The sequence below is a fragment of the Equus caballus genome, chromosome 16 (assembly GCF_041296265.1).
Source record: "Equus caballus isolate H_3958 breed thoroughbred chromosome 16, TB-T2T, whole genome shotgun sequence".
Lineage (NCBI taxonomy): Eukaryota > Metazoa > Chordata > Mammalia > Perissodactyla > Equidae > Equus > Equus caballus.
This window is the reverse complement of record NC_091699.1, coordinates 84,732,718-84,754,897: the sequence shown is the minus strand read 5'-3', so window position 1 is coordinate 84,754,897 and position 22,180 is coordinate 84,732,718. Positions and strand designations below refer to the sequence as shown.

At 38.6% G+C, this 22,180-nt stretch overlaps 1 protein-coding gene and 1 non-coding gene across 3 annotated transcripts in view; one reads left to right on the top strand and one right to left on the bottom strand.

Annotated features, from left to right (window-relative positions):
- The window catches only part of PIK3CB (phosphatidylinositol-4,5-bisphosphate 3-kinase catalytic subunit beta), a 169,603-nt gene that overhangs the window by 126,604 nt on the left and 20,819 nt on the right, over positions 1–22,180 (top strand). For both annotated transcript variants that reach the window (XM_001495416.6, XM_023621014.2), the window contains exons 13-17: positions 3,257–3,378; positions 6,202–6,345; positions 7,557–7,656; positions 20,594–20,772; positions 21,608–21,717. In XM_001495416.6, the coding sequence (XP_001495466.3) occupies positions 3,257–3,378; positions 6,202–6,345; positions 7,557–7,656; positions 20,594–20,772; positions 21,608–21,717 (655 nt within the window). The remainder of the gene's footprint in view (positions 1–3,256; positions 3,379–6,201; positions 6,346–7,556; positions 7,657–20,593; positions 20,773–21,607; positions 21,718–22,180) is intronic.
- Positions 19,922–20,045, bottom strand: LOC111768527 (small nucleolar RNA ACA64). Its single transcript, XR_002800927.1, has one exon. It is a non-coding gene; the product is annotated as a small nucleolar RNA ACA64 (small nucleolar RNA).

The following is a 22,180-nucleotide window of genomic DNA, read 5'->3' as shown; positions in this document are numbered from 1 at the left end:
TAACTCCTCTATGCATAATGAGGACTACTGGTCCTTCAGGGCCTTGGGCAAAGCAGGGTGGGGGCCCCATCATTGATAAAAACTGGGATGAGGCAGGTGTTCCATAACTTTTTTTTTCTTTTGAGGAAGATTAGCCCTGAGCTAACTAGTGCCAATCCTCCTCTTTTTTGCTGAGGAAGACTGGCTCTGAGCTAACATCCATGCCCATCTTCCTCTACTTTATACATGGTTTGCCTACCACAGCATGACTTTTGCCAAGTGATGCCGTGTCTGCACCCAGGATCCGAACCAGCGAACCCTGGGCTGCTGAGAAGCAGAACATGCGAACTTAACCACTGTGCCACCAGGCTGGCCCCTGGTGTTCCATATCTTTAAACCCGTATTTCTGCAACTTTTTTCGTTATTATACTCCTTAGGAGCCTTTTTAGATTTTCTTTCCCCTAATAGCCCCATCTGCATGGTATTTTGAAACCACAGATAAGTGTATGTCTGTTTGTATACTTTGTGTACATATGTGCTTTATACATAAAAAGAGCAAGTACGAAGCTTATTCTTTTTATTGAATGCAGTTTAAGAATAGTTAACCAGGGACCGGCCTGGGGGCGCAGTGGTTAAGGGCACACGTTTCACTTTGGTGGCCTGCGGTTCTCTGGTTTGGATCCCAGGTGTGGACATGGCACCCTGTGACAAGCCATGCTGTGGTGGGCGTCCCACATATAAGGTGGAGGAAGATGGGCACGGATGTTAGCTCAGGGCCGGTCTTCCTTAGTAAAAGGAGGAGGATTAGCGGATGTTAGCTTAGGGCTAATCTTTCTCAGAAAAAAAAAAAGAATAATTAACCAAAAATTTAAGGTAGAAGTTAAAATTTAAAATCTAACATTTCATTGTACTTGTTGAATAACTTTGATGTTATTTATTATGCTAATTGCACTGTATCAAATTTCATATCTACATTAACATATAAATGTATACTAACAATAGCAATGTAATCAAGTTTTAAAAAATTATTCAGAAGTATTTTTTTCTGCAAATGTAAAACAATTGAAAAATTTTTAATTTCTTAAAAATTATCTTTAGTAAACTTAACTTTTTTTTATTAAGGTTATGAAAGTTAACATCCTTGTGAAATTACAGTTGTACATCATTATTAGTCATGTTGTAGGTACACCACTTCACCCCTAGTGCCCTCCCTCTTACCCCCTTTTCCCTGGCAACCACCAGTCAGTTCTCTTTGTCCATGTGTTAACTACCACCTATGAGTGGAGTCATACAGAGTTCGTCTTTCTCTGTCTGGCTTATTTCACTCAACATAATACCCTCAAGGTCTATCCATGTTGTTGTGAATGGGACAACTTTATCCTTTTTTATGGCTGAGTAGTATTCTAGTAAACTTAACTTTTAAATTTACTTGATATGAGAAAACACCTTTTAACTTAGCTAATGGATATTCATTCAGATATTATTGACTTTTTTGGTGCACTTGACATAATAATGCGGAGTTGAATAATTTGTGGAATTAAAATAATAAAATATAAACTATTTTTATTTAATTCTCAAAGCTCAAGTCTCACACCAAAGCTTAAATGAGATACACGGGCAGCTAGCAGATACTCACAGGCTACCTCTCATAACATGACTTCAAGATTGAGCAATCATTTGAGAGAAAGTCTGCCAGTCATTGCTATGTGTTTGCCATAGTTTTGTGCTCTGTAGGCTCTGATCTTGCATACATTTTGTATATCTTCCTTGGACTCGGTGTCAGTGATACCCAAGAAAACCCAAAAAGATAAATATTAAGGAATAAGATTTTGGCAGATAGGATTGAGCTTTGGAGGGTTACAAATCATAATTATCAATTTCGCTTTCCTCCATAACCAATTTTCTTCCCACTTAGCATCTCTGTTAAGAGTCCACTCAGGGGCCAGCCCCATGGCTAAGTGGTTAAGTGCGTGCACTCCGTTTCAGTGGCGCAGGGTTTCACTGGTGTGGATCCTGGGCACGGACATCGCACCACTCATCAAGCCATGCTGAGGCAGTGTCCCACGAGCCACAACTGGAAGGATCTGTAACTAGAATATACAGCTGTGTACAGGGGGGCTTTGAGGAGAAAAAGGAAAAATAAAATCTTAAAAAAATAAATAAAAGAGTGCATGCTATATATATCAAAACTATGAGGAGGATAGGACTCTTGCCAGGAGCAATCCTGATGAGTCTCATGGTGCTCTCTGATGGGAAGGAGATAGGAGTCCTTTCTAGAGATTTGGGCTCTCTGCAACTAGAGTTTCCAAAGATGTGGCCATGCCTACCTGAACCCATCCCACACCTGCAGTTTCAGCTCATCCCCCCAAGGGATTCTTTTTTTATCCTACTTCTAGATCATTTCTAAGTGACATCTGTAAATAGAAGACTGGCTGTATTTGTCTTGTTTATAGGAAATAAACAACTAGGTACTATTTCTTCCTTCCTTTCTTTTTTTTTTTTGAGGAAGATTAGCCCTGAGCTAACTACTGCCAGTCCTCCTCTTTTTTGCTGAGGAAGCCTGGCCCTGAGCTAACATCCGTGCCCATCTTCCTCTACTTTATATGTGGGACGCCTACCACAGCATGGCGTGCCAAGTGGTGCCATGTCCCCACCCAGGATCCAAACTGGTGAACCCCAGGCCGCCAAGAAGCGGAACGTGTGAACTTAACTGCTGCGCCACCGGGCCAGCCCTTATTTATTTCTTATAGATTACTTATTATGACTCAAAGAGTTTAAACATGTTATGGTAAATAAAAAGTTCTGTTAAGTTATATATACTCTTAAAAATATTAAGAACTAAAAGTGAACTCCTTCAAGATAATTTTATGTTGAATTATTAGTGAGCTTTTAATATCTAAGTTGACTGTCATTAGCTTGAGCCTTGCAGCTTATATTTGTACCTTGGATTTTACCTTTAAGTATTTCTTGATCATTTCTCTCTCTTTCTTTCCATTTAAAAATTATTTAACTGGTTAATGTTTATAGAATCCAAGTATACAGTGTATCACTCTATTTCCAGGTAAGTACTTAATAGCTTTTTTTTACTTGCTTATCTATAGAATATTTCAACAAAGACCGTCTTTATTAATCCATATTAACAGGAATGGATTTCTGAGGTCTCAGTAAGTATGTATACTTCTCCTTTCTTTTGACCCATCTCTGCTCCTGTATGCCAAGGAAAAATAGATTACTTTTTTCCCCTGTAATTTCTGAACTAGTTTCAATTTTTAAACAGCTTCAGGCACTACTTCAGATTTGGCCTAAACTACCCCCCCGGGAGGCCCTGGAGCTTCTAGATTTCAACTATCCAGATCAGTACGTGCGGGAATATGCTGTGAACTGCCTGCGACAGATGAGGTACCTCCTGCAGGTGGCCTTCTTTGGGGCAAGGAATACCTTGGGGGTGGGCCGGGAGGGTGATATCTGCTTAAATGTCTCATAAGAAAAGAAAAGGCTAGGAATTATTCAGAGTTCAAAGCATTTGTCCCTCCTGCTCTCTTTGCTCACACTCTTATGTTTATTCTGTATTGTAAAACAAAAACCAAATGGAGACATACTGAGTCAGGATGTCCTCAAGATCACCTCAGGTTCCAGGACTCCCTGGGAGGACTCATAGGACTCGGCATATAGTCATACTCTTGGCTATGACTTATTACAGGCAAAAGGTACAGAGCAGAATTGGCAAAGGGAAAAGATTCATGGGGCGAAGTCTGGAGGAAAGCAGGCAGAAGCTTCTGAGGGTTTTGTTCCCAGTTGAGTCACACAGAATACACTTAATTCCCCCAGCAACGAGTTGTGACAACATATCTGAAATATTGTCTACCAGGGAAGCTTGTTTAGAGACTTGATGGCCAGGGTTTTTACTGGGGGCTAGTCACATAAGCACCCTGTGCCTGGCATGTACCAAAATTCTAGACTTCCAGAAGGAAAAAGGGATGTTCAGCATAAACCATACTGTTTGCACAGTTTAGACACAGTGAGCCACTCTCATCGTTAGGGAGGTGGGAAGCCTTGTGAAATCTATACTCCCAGGTGCCAGCCAAGCGCCAATGTGTAAGCAGGCTTTTTCAAAGGATAGCAGTCACACCTGCTAAGTTATCCTTTTCTGCCCACCACCCAGAATTTAAAAATGGTAGTATTTTGTTGTGTTTTTTAAAATTTATATTTTTAAGCAAATAGCATTATAGTTAAAGATGAAGTTCTTACAGTTTCCTTACCCAGTCTCAAAAGTCTTCTTTCACTTTCCAGAGGCAACCATTATCATGAATTGGGTGTGTATCCTTCTATACCATATTTTTCTGTTTTCACCACATTTTTGTATCTATAAAAATGTAGGATAATGTACATTTGAAAATTATACCAGTGTGTCTTGCTATATGTATCATTTTATATCTTGCTTTTTTTTAATTCAACATTAGGATTTTGAGGTCACTCTCTCCTGTTACATATCAATGTAGCTTTTTCCTTTTACTACTACATTATAATACTCCGTCATAGAGATGTATCTTATTTATTCCATTTCTCTATCCAGGAACATTTTGAGTTTTCTCCACATTTCCCTATTACAGACAGTGCTTCAGCGAACATGCTTGTACAGTCCCATTTGCACAATATATGTGCGAGAGTCTAGGGAGTTTATTTGGAGAAACGTCATTATTGAGACACTCTCAGGCAATGGGCATTTTCGGGTTTATCCATTTTGTTTCTAGCTTAAAATGAGGGTTATACTGTATAATTACTTGAAAAATAAAAGTTATGTGTGATATCCATAAGAAATTACACAAATTCTTCAATAGTGGTTATTTTGGGGGAGTGAAATTAGAAGTGTAAGGGAAGAGGAAGCCTCTTTCTATTTCATACCGCCTTTCTATCTTTTGCACTATTTGTAGGTTTTATAATGGGCATGGATTTTATAATAAACTTAACTAAGATTGTTTTATAGATAGTTTTTAAAAATGAGGCTGCCAGTTGTTCCTCAAATGCCCTAAGTTTGCTTTGGAGACCTGAGGAGAAGGGGCTATCTAGCTCCCCTGGGCCAAGTCAAGTGGTTTTCTTAAATGTATTGTTCCCCCAGGAAGAGATTACTATGATCCCCATGTTCCATATCAGTACTTCTGATACATTTTCCTGTGTTCAAGTTTTTGGTTATAAGGTTTTTTCTTGATATATAGTACCCTGGGTTTCAGTCCCAGATCTGCCTTAGACTACTTTCTGAATCGTTTTTTGTCCAAGATTATATAGTCAGTAAGTAGAGGACTTAAAATTCATACCTTACCTGATTACTGGAATTGCCTCTTTATGTGAATGGTTTGGAGATGGACACAAAATATAGAGAACCACTAACTTTACTTAATTCAGCTCAGTTAATTATAATATTATGTTATATTAATTCAGTGAATCAATCCCCAATTACAGATTCACTCATTTCCTTATCCTTCAACTGATCTGAAGTCAAGATTTTAATTGTTCATTGGTTATCTGGGCAAAGGAATTACTGAACCGTAATGATAGGAAGGGAAAATAAATTGCTAAAGTACTGATGAAATTTTTATTTTATAAAACTGATTGCAGGGGCCGGCCCGGTCGCGTCGTGGTTAAGTTCTTGCACTCTGCTTCCATGGCTTGGTGTTTCCCAGTTCGGATCCAGGGTGCAGATCTACAGACTGCTTATCAAGCCATGCCGTGGCAGGTGTCCCACATATAAAATAGAGCAAAATGGGCACAGATATTAGCTCAGGGCCAGTCTTCCTCAGCAAGATGAGGAGGATTGGCGGCAGATCTTAGCTCAGGGCTAATCGTCCTCCAAAAAACAAACAAACAAACTGATTGATTGACTGAGTATCTCACATTTTCAGCATGATCAGAAATCAGTATTAAAGTACTTAATTTTATTGTAACTCTGGACTGATTGTAAATACAATCATCAGTTGTATCAACCTATTTAATTTGATAAAAATGCCCCCTATATCTGTTCTTTGCTCCTTTCCACTCCCCCTCCCACCCACCGAAATCCTCTTATTTTCTTGTGTTGTTCTAACAGTGGAACTGTGAATGTAAGAATGCAACAAGCCTGACCTAAAAGAAGCATTGTATGTCACTAAGTTAGTATTTGGTAGTTTGATAGGAAGGGATGTTTCCCTTGCACAGGTTGTTGAGTGACTCACTCTTTGTTTCTTTCAGCGATGAAGAACTCTCTCAATATCTTTTACAACTGGTGCAAGTTTTAAAATATGAGCCTTTTTTGGATTGTGCCCTCTCTAGATTCCTATTAGAAAGAGCACTTGCCAATCGGAGGATAGGGCAGTTTCTATTTTGGCACCTCAGGTAAGTCTTTATATTTCGATATGAGTACACCTTGTGCTTTTGTAAATATAAATCAGCATGATGCAGGACATTAAGGAAAACAGTCAGCTGCTTTAGTTGTTTCTGAGCCATTTATATCATTGATACTCATGGTGTCTTCTCCTGTTTCTTGATACCCAAACTTAATTTTCATGATTGGCAAAGTAATTCAAATAAGTGTCCTTCTATGCCTCCTTGATTTTTAACTGAAACTAGTAATTAACGGATTGCTATTTTTCAGTAAAGTGTACTTATCATGTTAATATATTTGGACTAAAAACAGACTTACTGGTTCTTCTAGAAGGTTGTAGGTATTAGTATCATCATTGCTACTATTGGGTAAAGATTTTAAAGTTTTCCTATAACAACAGCAAGTTTATTTTCAGCTTTTTTATTAACTAGGTCATTTTCAGAAATACATGAAACTTATTTCACCACGTTTATATAGGAGTAAAATCAGGAAAGAGAACTAAAGTTCTTTTGTTTCCTGGGAAAATTGTTGATTTCTAATTTTTGACTCTGTACTCAGATATTTTTATTTTTTTCATCTGACTTCAGAGTAGTGAAACCAATGATTATCAGAAAAAAATCTTTCGGTATTTTTGGCTAAGCTTCTTCAGGAAAATAAGCTGTATAATATTTTTATGTTAATTTTAGGGGTTATATTTCTGTATCTTGATTTCCTTATATTCCTAGAGTTTTTCCTTTATTATTTTTTTGTCTTCTCATCCAGCTCATTTTTAAACCTTTTAGGGAATAACAAAATAAGTCATTTATTCCTTTTTCAAATGTGTATACTATTCTTTAAGTGAGAAAAATAGAATAGAAGCTAATTGAGGGATTAGTCAATTGTGTGATGTGAGGATGTGAGTCAGATCTGTCTTTCATCTTAATTATCTGTAATTTGGTTAATATTACCTTTTTATTCCAAAAAGCAAATAAGTTGTGAAAATGAGTTGTGAAAATTTTGGATTCTTGGAATAATTAATTATACAGTCTTGTATCTTTTTGAACTATGGGGTTTAAAGAATTGGAAAATTGACCATCCCACTAAAAATTATGCAGAAGATGATGTGTTCTTTTCTTTGATTGGCATTATAAGTTAATTTCATAATAGAATAAAAAAGTCAGTATCGCTATTTGGTGATTTGAAGTGTTTGATAAACCGTCTTAATATTATTAACTTTCTTCAGGTCAGAAGTGCACATTCCTGCTGTCTCTGTGCAATTTGGTGTCATTCTTGAAGCATACTGCCGGGGGAGCGTAGGGCACATGAAAGTGCTTTCCAAGCAGGTACCAGCTTGTTTTCATCTTCATATTCAATTCGCCACATGGTATTTGATCAGCTGTATCATATGCTATTCTCTCATCACATTATTTCATAGAGGTTTCAGTAACTGAATCTGATTAATACATTTTTTTAATCAAATTTTAGGTCAGACTTAGCAGAAGAATGTTAATTGAGTGCTGCCTGAAAAGTTAGTCAGGATTTCTCATAGTAATACCATGCCTTAAATTTTAATAGGAGGTACTTTTTTAGACATGCTTAACAAGGGGTTTGTTGGTGATAGTGACAATGATCATGAAATATTTAGACCCTGTTATTTCATATCCCTGAGTTACTCTTTCCAGTTAGTATAGTATTTATGATTCATATCCTTTGCCATTTGTTTTAGACTGAGATATTTTAACACCGAAGTCCGTAAGGGTTATAGCTTCTAGGATTCAGAATCCTTAAGCTGCTTTTTGAAACTATATATACCTGCCTGAAATTGTGATACTCTCCCATCATGTTACAGTCCCTCATCTTCTTCCCAGGCCCTCATTTTCTAAGTCTTCTAGATGATGAGATACTAGTGATATTACTAGGTCAGACATTACATGCTTACTGAATGCCAGGAGCCCTACTGACTGTTTTAAGTATGCCATCTTATTTTACCCTCTCAATAATGCACCACAATAGTTACCAATACTTTCTGGATTTAACAAGGGAGAACACTGAGGCTCCAAGAGATAAAGTAACTTGCCTAAAAACCCACAACTATCAAATGACAGGAGTAATTTTCAAACTTAGATCTGTTGAGCTATAAAACTAAAGTTTTAAAAAAGTTATACTCGGGGGCCTGCCCTGTGGCCAACTGGTTAAGTTTGCGTGCTCTGCTTCGGCAGCCCAGGTTTTCGCTGGTTCGGATCCTGGGCACGGACATGGCACTGCTCATCAGGCCACATTGAGGTGACGTCCCACATCCCACAACTAGAAGGACCCACAACTAAAATATACAACTATGTACTGGGAGGATTTGGGGAGAAAAAGCAGAAAAACAAAATTATACTGGGAGTTTTCAAACCTTTTTAGCAGCACAACTCTCTTTTTAAAATCAAAACTTAGAGATAGATCCCATATATCAAATAGACAACAATATCATTTTAGCAGTCTAAATATATTTTTGAAGCTAAATAAAGCAAGCCATTTAACAGAACCATGAAGCTGTTCTATTGAACACAGAATTTCAAAATCAGGGGTTATTGTTGACAGTTGTCTCTCAGTATCCAGTTATTTCTGTGTTTTGTTTTGGAGATAATCTTGATTTATACAGCTAAGTATTACAAATAGTAATAGCTTTTGAATAGGTTGTTTGCAAATGAGAAACATAACTATGGTCCAGGCTTGATTTGCTAGTGGGGAATGAAGCAACACTGTATTCCAGCTTCTTCATGCTGGAATCCTTCATTGACACCAGTACACCGTTCTCTAGCAGAAATTTTTCCTGAATTTAGTATTATCTAACCTAACACAAGAAGGTTTTCTTAATGGTTTAATTTAAATTTACTCAGAACCTACTATATGTCAGGGTTTGTGTTAGGTATTGGTGAGGTGAAGTTAAATTAGCTATGTCGCTTTTGGCAAGGAGTTTATCTTCCATAGCGTAGGTATACAAATCAATGATTAAGTATTGATGAAAGTATTGTTATAGGAGTATTAGGGAAGCACAAAAGAGAGGCATGTAACCTAACTTAGGGCATTAGGGAAGAGTTCACAGTGGAGGTAACACTTGTGTTGGGTTTTGATGGTCTGCTTGGTATTAGCTGGATGGAGAGTGTGTTGGTCAGTGTTCTACAGAGAAACAGAACCAATAAGATGTTTGAATGTGTATGTATAGAGAGAGAGACTGAAGGGAGGGGGTATGGAGGCTGAGAAGTCCCAAGATCTGCAGTCAAACAAGCTGGAAACCAGGAGAGCTGATGCTGGTGTTCCAGTCTGAGTCCAAAGCCCTGAGCACCAGGAGAGTCAGTGGTATGTAAATTCCAGTCTGAAAGCAAACAAACTTGACATCTAAGAAGAGCTGATGTTTCGGTTCAAGTCCAAAGGCAGGAAAAGACTACGTCCAAGCTCAAGGCAGTCAGGCAGGTGGAATTCCTTCTTACTTGCAGGAACGTCTGCCTTTTTGTTCTATTCAGGACTTCACATGTTTGGATGAGGCCCACCCACATTAGGGAGAGCAATCTGCTTTACTTAGTATACTGATTCAAATGTTAATCTCATCCAAAAACACCCTCACAGACACACCTAGAATAATGTTGGACCAAATATCAGGACACCCCATGGGCCAGTCAAGTTAATATGTAAGATTAACCATCACAGCTCAACTTGGCATCCATATTACAGCTCCTTAAATCATACTTAATTTCCAAATAAAGACAATAACAAGGTCAAAATTCCACCTAACATGATACAGTACCCTGAGTGTAATCAAAAATGCCCCAACCTCTTTCCCAGAAGAGGAGGTAGTGTCCTTGAGTGGTGTTTAGTCTTTTCCTTGATATCCTGTAAATTAGATACTATGATGTAAAATTAACAAGCTTAAAAACTATGATATAAAGTCAATACATCTTTTGTTACATGATAAGGGAGCAAGAGCAGGAAGAAAGACTTTGGAGATACACACATGTGCATGCACATACATACACACACACACAAACACATATTTATAACAAAATAAGGAGGGGTTGCTCATGGTTTTTAGTCCTGATTTTTGTAACTGGTCAGCGGGTCATAGCTGACATTTATTACTACCTTCTTCCAATGCATTTTGTATTCCCATTGCTTTTAGCAAGCCCTCCAGTTGGTTGTGGTTCTTTACCTGATGGGATGACCCAAACCTTCATTTGTTTTTCCTTCTTCTTTACTTTGTTTTATTGAGGTCATTATAGTTTATAACATTGTGAAATTTCAGTTGTACATTGTTATTTGTCAGTCACCATATAAATGTCACCTTTATTCCTTATGCCCACCCTCCCCCCGATAACCACTAATCTGTTCTCTTTGTCCATGTGTTTGTTTATCTTCCAAATATGAGTGAAATCATACAGAGTTCGTCTTTCTCTGTCTGGCTTATTTCACTTAACATAATACCCTCCAGGCCCATCCATATTATTGCGAATGGGATGATTTTGCTTTTTTTATGGCTGAGTAGTGTTCCATTCTGTGTGTCTATATATACATATATATATATATAGACACACACCACATCTTCTTTATCCATTTATCAGTCAGTGGGCACTTGGGTTGCTTCCATGTCTTGGCTACTGTGAATAATGCTGCGATGAACATAGGGGTGTAAGTCTCTTTGAATTGTTGATTTCAAGTTCTTTGCATAAATACTCAGTAGTGGGATAGCTGGGTCATATGGTATTTCTGTTTTTAATTTTTTGAGAAATCCCCATACTGTTTTTCGTAGTGGCTACACCAGTTTTCATTCCCACCAGCAATGTATAAGGGTTCCCTTTTCTCCACATCATCTCCAACATTTGTTATGTTTTGTCTTGATGATTGTAGCCATTCTAATGGATGTAAGGTGGTATCTCATTGTAGTTTTGATTTGCATTTCCCTGATCATTAGTGATGTTGAACTTCTTTTTGTGTACCTATTGGCCATCTGCATATCTTCTTTGGAAAAATGTCTGTTCATATCCTCTGCCCAACTTTTGATTGGGTTGTTTGTTTTTGAGTTGTGTGAGTTCTCTTTATATTTTGGAGATTAATTCCTTGTCAAATATATGATTTGCAAATATTTTCTCCCAGTTGGTGAGTTGTCTTACTGTTTTATTCCTGGTTTCCTTTGTCTTGCAGAAGCTTTGTAGTCTGATGAAGTCCCACTTGTTTATTTTTTCTTTTGTTTCCCTTGCCTCAGTAGACATGGTATTCGAAAAGATCCTTCTAAGACAATGTCAAAGAGTATACTGCCTATATTTTCTTCTAGAAGTTTTATGGTTTCATGTGTTACCTTCAAGTCTCTTTGATCCATTTTGAGTTAATTTTTGTGTATGGTGAAAGATAATGGCCTACTTTCATTCTTTTGCATGTGGCTGTCCAGTTTTCCCAGCACCATTTATTGAAGGAGACTTTCCTTTCTCTGTTATATGTTTTTGGCTCTTTTGTTGAAGATTAGCTGTCTGTAGATGTGTTTCTGGGCTTTCAGTTCTGTTCCATTGATCTGTGTGTTGGTTTTTGTACCAATACCATGCTATTTTGATTGCTATAGCTTTGTAATTTGAAGTCAGGGATTGTGATGCCTCCCTCTTTGTTTGTTCTCAGGATTGCTTTAGCTGTTCGGCATCTTTTGTTGCCCCATATGTATTTTAGGATTGTGCTCTGTTTCTGTACAGAATGTCATTGGGGTTCTAATTGGGATTGCATTAAATCTGTAGATTGCTTTAGGTGGTATGGACATTTTAACTATGTTAATTCTTTTGATCCACATGCATGGATTATCTTTCCATTTCTTTGTGTCATCATCGATTTCTTTCAATAGTGTCTTATAATTTTCATTGTATAGGTCTTTCACCTCTTTGGTTAAATTTATTCCTAGATACTTTATTCTTTTTGTTGTGATTGTAAATGGGATTGTATTCTTGAGTTCTGCTTCTGTTAGTTTGCTATTAGAGTATAGAAATGCAACTGATTTGTGTGTGTGTGTGTGTGTGTGAGGCAGATTGGCCCTGAGCTAATATCTGTTACCAATCTTCCTCTTTTTGCTTGAGGAAGATGGTCCCTGAGCTAACATCCATGCCAATCTTTCTCTACTTTATATAAGGGACGCTTCCACAGCGTGGCTTGAAAAGTAGTGTGTCGGTCTGTACCTGGGATCCAAACCTGCAAACCATGGGCTGACGAAGTGGAGCATGCAAACTTAACCACTACACCCCTGGGCTGGCCCCAGAAATGCAACTGACTTTTGTGTGTTGATTTTGTACCCTGCAACTTTGCTCTAGTTGTTGATTATTTCTAATAGTTGTCTGAGGGATTCTTTAGGGTTTTCTCTATATAAAATCATGTCATCTGGAAACAGCAAGAGTTTCACTTCTTCATTGCCAATTTGGATACCCTTTATTTCTTTTTCTTGCCTAATTGCTCTGGCCAAAACCTCCAGTACTTTATTGAATAAGAGTGGTGAGAGTGGGCACCCTTGTCTTGTTCCCATTCGCAGAGGGATGACTTTTAGTTTTTCCCCATGGAGTATGATGTTGGCTGTAGGTTTGTCATATATGGCCTTTATTATGTTGAAGTACTTTCCTTCTATGCCCATTTTATTGAGAGTTTTTAAATTATAAATGGATGTTGGATATTGTCAAATGCTTTTTCTGTGTCTATTGATATGATCATGTGGTTTTCAGCCCTCATTTTGTTGATGTGGTGTATCACATTGATTGATTTGCAGATGTTGAAACATCTCTGCATCCCTGGTATAAACCCCACTTGATCGTGGTTTATGATCCTTTTAATGTATTGCTGTATTCCGTTTGCCAATATTTTGTTGTGGATTTTTGCATCTATGTTCATCAGAGACATTGGCATGTAATTTTCCTTCTTTGTGTTGTCCTTGTCTGGCTTTGGGATCAGGGCAGTTGGAAAATGTGTTAGGAAGTGTTCCATCGTCTTCAGTTTTTTGGAGTAGTTTGAGAAGGATAGGTATTAAATCTTCTTTGAATATTTGGTAGAATTCTCCAGAGAAGCCATCTGGTCCTGGACTTTTATTTTTTGGGAGGTTTTTGATTACTGTTTCAATCTCTTTACTTGTGATTGGTCTATTCTGTTTCTTCTTTATTCAGTTTTGGGAGGTTGTATGAATCTATGAATTTATCCATTTCTTCTAGATTGTCCAATTTGTTGGCATATAGTTTTTCATAGTATTCTCTTATAATCCTTTGTATTTTTGTGGTATCTGTTGTAATTTCTCCTCTTCAACTTCTAATTCTATTTATTTGAGGCTTCTCTCTTTTTTTCTTTGTGAGTCTGACTGAGGGTTTCTCAATTTTGTTTATCTTCTCAAAGAATCAGCTCTTAGTTTCGTTGATCCTTTCTACTGATTTTTTGGTTTCAATTTCATTTATTTCTGCTTTAATTTTTATTATTTCCCTCCTTGTGTTGACTTTGGGCTATGTTTGTTCTTTTTCTAATTCTGTTAGGTGTTGTTTAAGATTGCTTATTTGAGATTTTTCTTGTTTGTTAAGATGGGCCTGTATTACTGTGAATTTCCTTAGCCCAAACCTTCATTTTTGAAGGGTCTATGCCATTCATAGTCCCACCTGCACTGGCTTATAATTTTCCATTGATTTTTATCACAGGGCATAGTAATACTAAGAGGTCTTCTATATTTTAGGCATATTCTTCCTTATCTCTTGTTGTAGAGTAGTAGGCTGATTTTCCCTTGGCAGTCAGGATCAGTCAGTCCAGGTAACACCGTAACACCCTTCTTTGCTTGCTGACAAGAGGCATAAAGAGCCCAAAGTGGCTGGGAGAGAGTCTTAACTTCCAGTTCAGTGGAATCAGTGGAAGCATTCCTCCCTCTGTAACTGAGACAATTATCCAGCAGAGCATAAGGTCACAGGAACAGGAAGCAAAAAGTTTGTTAGTGACCACTAGGGGTAATAGTGAGTAGTACCACTTTCATTTCCACACCTTGATTTCTGGACCCATGTATCCTCCTGTAGGAGAAACAGAATCATGTATTGGACACTGGTTCAGAACATATTCAACCTTCTGGAGAATTTTGCCCCAATCCTGCAAGGTATTGCCACCTAGCTGGAACTGTAACTAAGTATTCAAAAGGCCATTCCAGGGGCTGGCCCTGTGGCCTAGTGGTTAAGTTCAGCGCACTCCACTTTAGTGGCCCGGGTTCGGTTCCTGGGCACAGACCTACACCACTCATCAGCGGCCATGTTGTGGCAGCAACCCACATACAAAATAGAGGAAGATTGGTGACAGATGTTAATTCAGGGTCAATCTTCCTCAGAAAGAAAAAAAAAAAAGACATTCTGCTGTTCTGTCAAGCCAGCTATTTCAGGGTGATGGGGACCCTGGTAAGACCAGTGAATTCCATGAGCATGAGCCCGTTGCCATCCTTGATAAGAAATAATGCTGCGTGGCATACCATGACAGTGGATAAAGGTGTTTTGTAAGTGCATGGATGGTGGTTTTGGTAGAAGCATTGAGTACAGGGAAAGCAAATCTGTATCCAAAGTAAATGTCTATTCCACTAAGAAAACAAAACACTTCCCCTTCACTAATGGAAGCAGTACAGTGTAATCAACCTGTTACCAGATAAGCTGGCTGACCACCCTTTGGAAATGGTGCCACATGAGGGACTCAGTGTTGGCCTCTGCTGCTCGCACATCGGGCACCCAGTGGTGGCCATAGCCAGGCAGGCTTTGGTGAGTGGAGGTCCATTTGCTAAGCCCATGCGTAACTTCCATCCCTGCCACCTTGGCCACTTTGTTCATGGACCCGTTGGGTGATGACAGACATAGCTGGGGAAAGGGACTGACTGGTATCCACAGAATGTGTCATCCTATCCACCTGATTATAAAAATCCTCCTCTTCCGAGGTCACTGTTTGGTAAGCATCCAGTGGGACACAAATATCTTTATGTTTTTGCCCATTCAGAGAGGTCTATCACTTACCTCTTCCCCAAATTTCCTTGTCACTACTTTTCCAATCATATGCGTTCTAAAACCATCAGCCAAACATTGGTCACAGCTCATGAACTGGTATATAATTTCACATATGGACATTTCTCCTTCCAAGCAAAGTGAACAACCAAATGCACTTTCCAAAATGCTGCCCACTGGGAAGATTTTCCATCACCACTGTCCTTTAGGAATGTTCCAGAAAGAAGTTTAGTACCACAGTTATTCACTTTCATATGGTGTCTACATATCATGTGGAATCACCTGTAAACCATGCTTGAGTCTTCTCATGTCAATTGATCATAGGGAACTCTCCGTGAGGCCATAGGTGCAAACTGGAGGAGAGAAAGTGGTGTAGCAAGAGTGGGGATCATGGGCATTTGGGTCACTTCTTCATGTAACTTACTGTGTCTTCAGGGACTGCTCAGGCCCAATCTCATATATACCACAATTATTTGATGAAGGAGCAGTGCTGTGCTTGCCCATCTTTATGGCTTGGTGGGTCAGATAACACCCAGTTCGTGCTGGGCAACTCAGTTTGCATGGTTACTTGGTGGCCACTCGTTAAACATTTAGTCTCTATTAAGGCTTAGTAGCAAACTAAGAGCTGTTTCTCAAGAGGAAAGTCGTTATCGTGAGGGGGTGGCAGGCATTTTTTTCAAAACCTAAGGACCTCTGCTATGATTCACTTATATAGGGGCCTGCCCAAGGCTCCAAAGAGCATTCCTGTCTACACTGACAGTTCAAGCACCTTTGGATCTGCTGGATCCAATGGCCCAAGTGGCAGAGCAGCTTGCATGGCAGTCTGGACCTGTTGCAGAGCCTTCTCTTGCTCTGGACCCCACTCAAAACTAGCACCTTTTTGGATCCCTCAGTAAACAGGCCAGAGTACAAACCCACATGAGGAGTATGTTGCCTCTAAAATCCAAGGAAGCCCACTAGGTGTTGTGCTTCATTTTTAGTTATAGGAGGGGCCAGAGTAGCAATTATTCTTTACCTTGGAAGGGATATCTTGACATGTCCCACACCACTTGAGCCTTGGATGTTTCACTGGGGTAGAAAGTCCCAAATTTTTATTACACTTATTTCCTACCCTCTGACATACAAAGTTCTTTAAGTCTAGAGTAGTTGTTACTTCCTATGCGTTAGGTTCAATCAGCATAATGTAACAGACCAGAGTGATATCTTGTTGAAGGGAAAGGCAGCCAAGATCCCTGAAAACTAAATTTTGTCATAGGGCTGGAGAGTTGATAGACCCCTGAGGTAGGACAGAGAAAAGTGTAGAAAAGAGAAAAGGCCAAAATTGTTGGCCTTTCAGACTCTTAAGCACACTGCTTCTGTTAGGCCTTATTGACAGGTATAGAGATAAAAGCGTTTGTCACATCAATAACTGCATATCAGGTACCAGGGGATGTGTTACTTTGCTCGAGCAATGAAACCACATCTGGTGCTCCACCTGGTTAATGTTGTGATAATCCACTGAAGTCTCCAAGATTCATCTGTCTTCTGCACAGGCCAAATAGACAAGGTGAATGGGGATGTGATGGAAATCACCATCCCTGCATCTTTCAGTCCTTGATGATGGCACTAATCTGCGCAGTCACTCCAGGACTGTGTTATTGCTTTTACTTTACTGTTTTGTTAGGTGCAGACAGTTGTAATAAATGCAACTTGGCTTTTCCCACCATAATAGCCATCACTCCACAGGTCAGAGAACCAATATGGGGATCTGCCAGCTGCTGAATTTATCTATTCCAATTATGCATTCCAAAACTGGGGAAGTAACCACATGATGGCTTTGGGATGCACTGGGCCCACTGTGAGACAGTTCTATGCAAAACTCAATTGTTAACTTGACCTCTGTAAGCCCCTACTCTGTCTGATGGACCTCTGTGATGTTTTGGGCCTCCTGGAATTAGTGTCAATTCAGAGCCAGTGTTCAGTAGTCCCTGAAAGGTCTGATTATTTCCTTTACCCCAGTGTGCAGTTACCGTGGTAAAAGGCCATAGAGTTCCTTTGCAGAAGCCAGAGAAAAATCAATTTCAGTCTGGTATAGGAGAAGTCACAGATGTCACTGTCTGATGAAAGTATTGGAAGAATTATCATCTTCAGTGTGGCCAGGTCAATGGGTACATGTTAGAGAAATGAGTCCTGAAGATTTACTACTCAGGTGTTTATTATTGTCATGGTGTAAACAACAGACTATAAGCTGTATATGACTAGTACTAGCAGAGTAGTTTCATCTAGCCGGTATAATCTGAAATCAGTATATTCAGTCTACTTAGCTGAAGTTTTCTCTAGTATTAAAAATTCTCTCCCAGACTTTGCTTTTTGGTACATTATTTTTTCCTTGTGGCAAAGACTCACCTACCTTGTTACCTTTTCTAACCTCTCTTTCTCATTTGAAGGCAGTTTGTTTCTCTGTTCCCAACCATCTGCTCATTCCTATACCTCTCTGCTATCCCACCCTATTTTTCTATCAGATCCCTGTAGTAATTCCCAGTTCACTGCACTTTTCTAACTCATTTGCATTGCCATAGGAAATCCCGTAAGTTTTCATAGATGATTTTAATATTTATGGTTTTCCGTTCATGTTAAAACAAACTGTATTTGATCCCTCCCTTTTGGGAAGCCCATTAATGTGTTATTAAGAGCTAACACTTGTTTATCACTTTTTATAGGCCATTTATTCTTCACAACATGAGATATATACTATTAATCCACTTAATTTTATAGTCCTCTTAAATATATCTCATACCAGTCAACCTCTCTTGTATTCATGGCTACCATCTCAGTCCAATCCATTATCCTCTCTCACCTGGATATCTTCATTAACGTCCTAAATTGTGCCCTTTCTTTCCATTCTCTACACAGAAGATAAAGTGATCTCTTAAGAATGTAGATGTATTATGTCACTTCCCTTTTTAAAGTCCCTACAGTAATTTTCATTGAATGGGGAATAAAATCCAAACTCCTTATCAAAGCTTATAAGGCCCCACTTGGTGAGGTCCTTTCTTCTTTGACCTCAGTCATATGATCAAACTGTACTGGACATTTTCTTGGTTCTCTGGGACCCTCAGCTTGACTTTTATAATAGCAAACATATGACATGTGTATGATCACATTATTCTTACTCTTTTTCTTGACGGATAAATAGCAAGAGGAGGACTGCACTTTACATGGCAGTTCTTGTTGTCACTGTAAACCTACAAAAAGACAAGGTGTTGAAACACTTAAGAAGTCTTTGACTTATGTGAGTATTCAGGACACTGTTGCAGGAAATGGATATCAACACAATTAGTGATGGAGCATGGAAATTTGCAACTGTACAAACATGGACGAAATTCAAATTTGAAGTACTTCAAAAAGTTCCTGTTTGCATAGCAAGTCTTTCGGCTGGTTCTCCTTTCACCAGTGTTTGTACAGCTCCTGAAATTGTTGAGAAATGGAGTGTCTGTGGTTTTGACAGATGGCTAATTTGGCAAGCTTCAGCCATCTCGATTTTATCATCAAGTTACATAGAACTTTCCCAGTTTCCTGTGAGCAAGCCTTCAGCCTGTCTATAGAAACTTCACGCCTGAATTCACCTCCCTACTGAGTCTTAGTGGTTTCCTGGCATAGAAGCAGAGTTCAAAAATGAAAATATGATGTAAAATAAATCTGTGGTCCATGGACATTCCAGCCATGGTGTTCATGATGTTTGTTGTATACATATTTTATATGCTTGTTATATACAACTTATGTGTTACTTTGTTTTATCATTTGTTGTTTCCAGTTTTAATGACATAATGAGAAGACAAAATAAAATATTCCATCAGATTTTTGATTGTTCAAGGCTCTGTCTTACGGAATTTTACATAATATGGCAGGGAAAGACCCTCAGTTATTAAATAATAAAATTGACTTTTTTTTTCTTTTCTTTTTTTTTTTGCTGAGGAAGATAGCCCTGAGCTAACATCTGTGCCAGTCTTCCTTGACTGTATATGTGGGTTGCCACCACAGCATGGCTGACAAGTAGTATAGGTCAGCGCCCAGCATCTGAATCTGTGAACCTGGGCCACCAAAGCAGAATGTGCTGAACTTAACCACTTTGCCGCAGGGTTAGCCCCATAGTTGACTTTTTTTTTTTGTTGAGGAAGATTAGCCTGAGCTAACATCTGCTGCTAATCCTCCTCTTTTTGCTGAGGAAGATTGGCCCTGAGCTAACATCCATACCCATCTTCCTCTACTTTGTATGTGGGACACCTACAACAGCATGGCTTGCCACACAGTGCCATGTCCACACCCGGGATCCCAACTGGTGAACTCTGGGCCGCTGAAGGAGAAGGTGCGCACTTAACCACTGCGCCACCGGGCCGGCCCCCCAAAGTTGAGTTTTAAACACAGTGGTTTTGATTCAGTTGGCCATTGTTGAGACACCTTGTGCTAGTTGTGTAAGTTTTTTTTTTTGTTTACCTAAGATTTGATAGCCAAAGTTACCTCATAAAAACAAGTAAATAAAAACAAGTAATTTACTCTTGGGACAACAAATACTGTGTCTATATTCATAGTTGTTTTATTACACAAAAATCATGCGTGTGAGTGTGTGTGTGTGTTTTGGGGCTGGGTTTCACCTCACCATACCAAGGGTAGGTGGTGAGCTAAGGCCCCTGGCGGCTCGGGGCACCGCATCTCACCCATGCCACAGCCAAAGCTGCAAGTGGTTTTCAACCAACACTGACACAAGAATCGATTTTAACTTACTGTTAGTGGAAAGAGAATACACTGAGAAGTCATATAAGAGTGGTGACAAGAAGTAGATATTAAGGTTGAATGTCAGGAAGCCCAAGGTTACTTGTACATAGATTTTCCTCTTATACTATGGAGTTGGCTAAGTGGAATGGTTCAGATTGTTTGTTTTTCAAATTCTATTACTCAGTGAGCTGCAGAGTTCTGAATACTTTAGGTTTCATACTTATTACCCACAATCTATGCCCCTTTTCTCTAATTTATAAGATTTCATTTAAGAAAAGGGTTAAAGTTTAAAAAATGGTGCTTTAAGTAACAAGTAAATAAAATGAAAATACGTTTTTCAGTTTCTTGTATCTAATATGTTTGTCATAAGCCAAGCACTGTTGTTATTTTAGCTGCCTGTTGTGTGTATGTGTCAGGGGTGAGGAAGGGAGGGAACAGTTATTGATTAATATGATCACTTGGTATTATAGTACTTTATATTATTTTTAACCATAAATGAATTTTGGTGATGGGAAAACTTGTTTTTCAGGTTGAAGCACTCAATAAGTTAAAAACTTTAAATAGTTTAATCAAACTGAATGCAGTGAAGCTAAACAGAGCCAAAGGGAAAGAGGCCATGCACACCTGTTTAAAACAGAATGCTTACCGGGAGGCCCTCTCTGACCTGCAGTCACCTCTGAACCCGTGTGTCATCCTCTCAGAACTCTAGTAAGTGACCGTCTGTGCTGTGCTCAGTGAATCTCCCATGAAAATAGCATTGCAGAAAGGATTCCTGAGTGACTGCCTTGGGGGAACAGTAGGGCCAGCTGTTAGCCCCAGTAAGTGGAATAAAATTAAAGAAGGACGATCTCAAAGTCCTCAGGGGTTATTCTTGTGTATAGTGGGAGGGATGCCTACCAGCTAAATTTATCTGTGGGGTTAGTGCAAATTATTAAAAGTTAATTTCTTTTTAATTGTATGTAATTAAATTGTACGTGTGTTACTGGTTTCTAAGAGTTAAAAATGCCATGCAAGCAAAATGTTGGCAACCGTCATAAATTATTTACTAATTAACTTTCCTTTTTCAAAATGAGATCTTGAATGAATTTGGAAAATTATTTCTTACTTTTTCATTTCCTACAAAAGTAATAGCAGAAAAGTAATAATGTGTACTCAGTATGTCAGTGTTCAAAATCGATCCCTCTTTAATAAATCTATAATGAACTCATAATATTCCTGATTTTAATCCAGCGATATTGGTATTGTTACATATAATAACATAAAGTTAAAGAAGAATAAGAAAGGAAAGGAGGAATTTTAAATGTAGGTAGTGAGACAGGCAAAGCTAGATTTTCAGTCCAGCGCATCTGGCATCATTACATGCCAACCAAGGCTGTGATCCCTGTTTGTTTTCTACCAAGAGGAAATGTTCTAGTTCTGACTTCTGCAGACCTTGAGTGGAACAGGTGAGAGGTTCTCTCAAGCCTAGTATATCACAGCAAAATGACAATATTGCCATTTCTTTACGTTGAAGTGGGCTAATTTTCATCTTGTTCGATTTCAGTGTTGAAAAGTGTAAATACATGGATTCCAAAATGAAGCCTTTGTGGCTGGTGTACACCAACAAGGTGTTTGGGGAAGATTCAGTTGGAGTGATTTTTAAAAATGGTGATGGTAGGTACTGAGGTTTTTATAGTGCCATCTCCCTTAGTATTTTTCATTTGTTGTCACTTTGCTTTATCTGGAAGGTGATATGTAAATGTGTAAGCAGGGGCAGCCTAGAGGTAGCTATCAAGGGTCATTAGGTTGAATTCGGCATGTCTTAAATCCCTTTTATTTTCATCTTGGAAAATGACTTCTACAGCTTACATACATACCTTGTTGTAATACACTTTCCCTTTTTTCCTACAAAATATAAAGTCTGTCTATCCTTTGGTAAAAAGCTTGTGAAATACAAGAGAATATTTTTAATAATGTGTTCATATATCCTGTTTCAGTGATGGCAATTTTGATATTGCTGCCATAGTTTTGTATTTTAATTAAAATATCTTACTGACCCATACTTTATAAATGCCATGCCTCTGAAGTAATCACACCAACCAGAATGCAGTCATGAGTGCCACCACTTGCCAGTTGT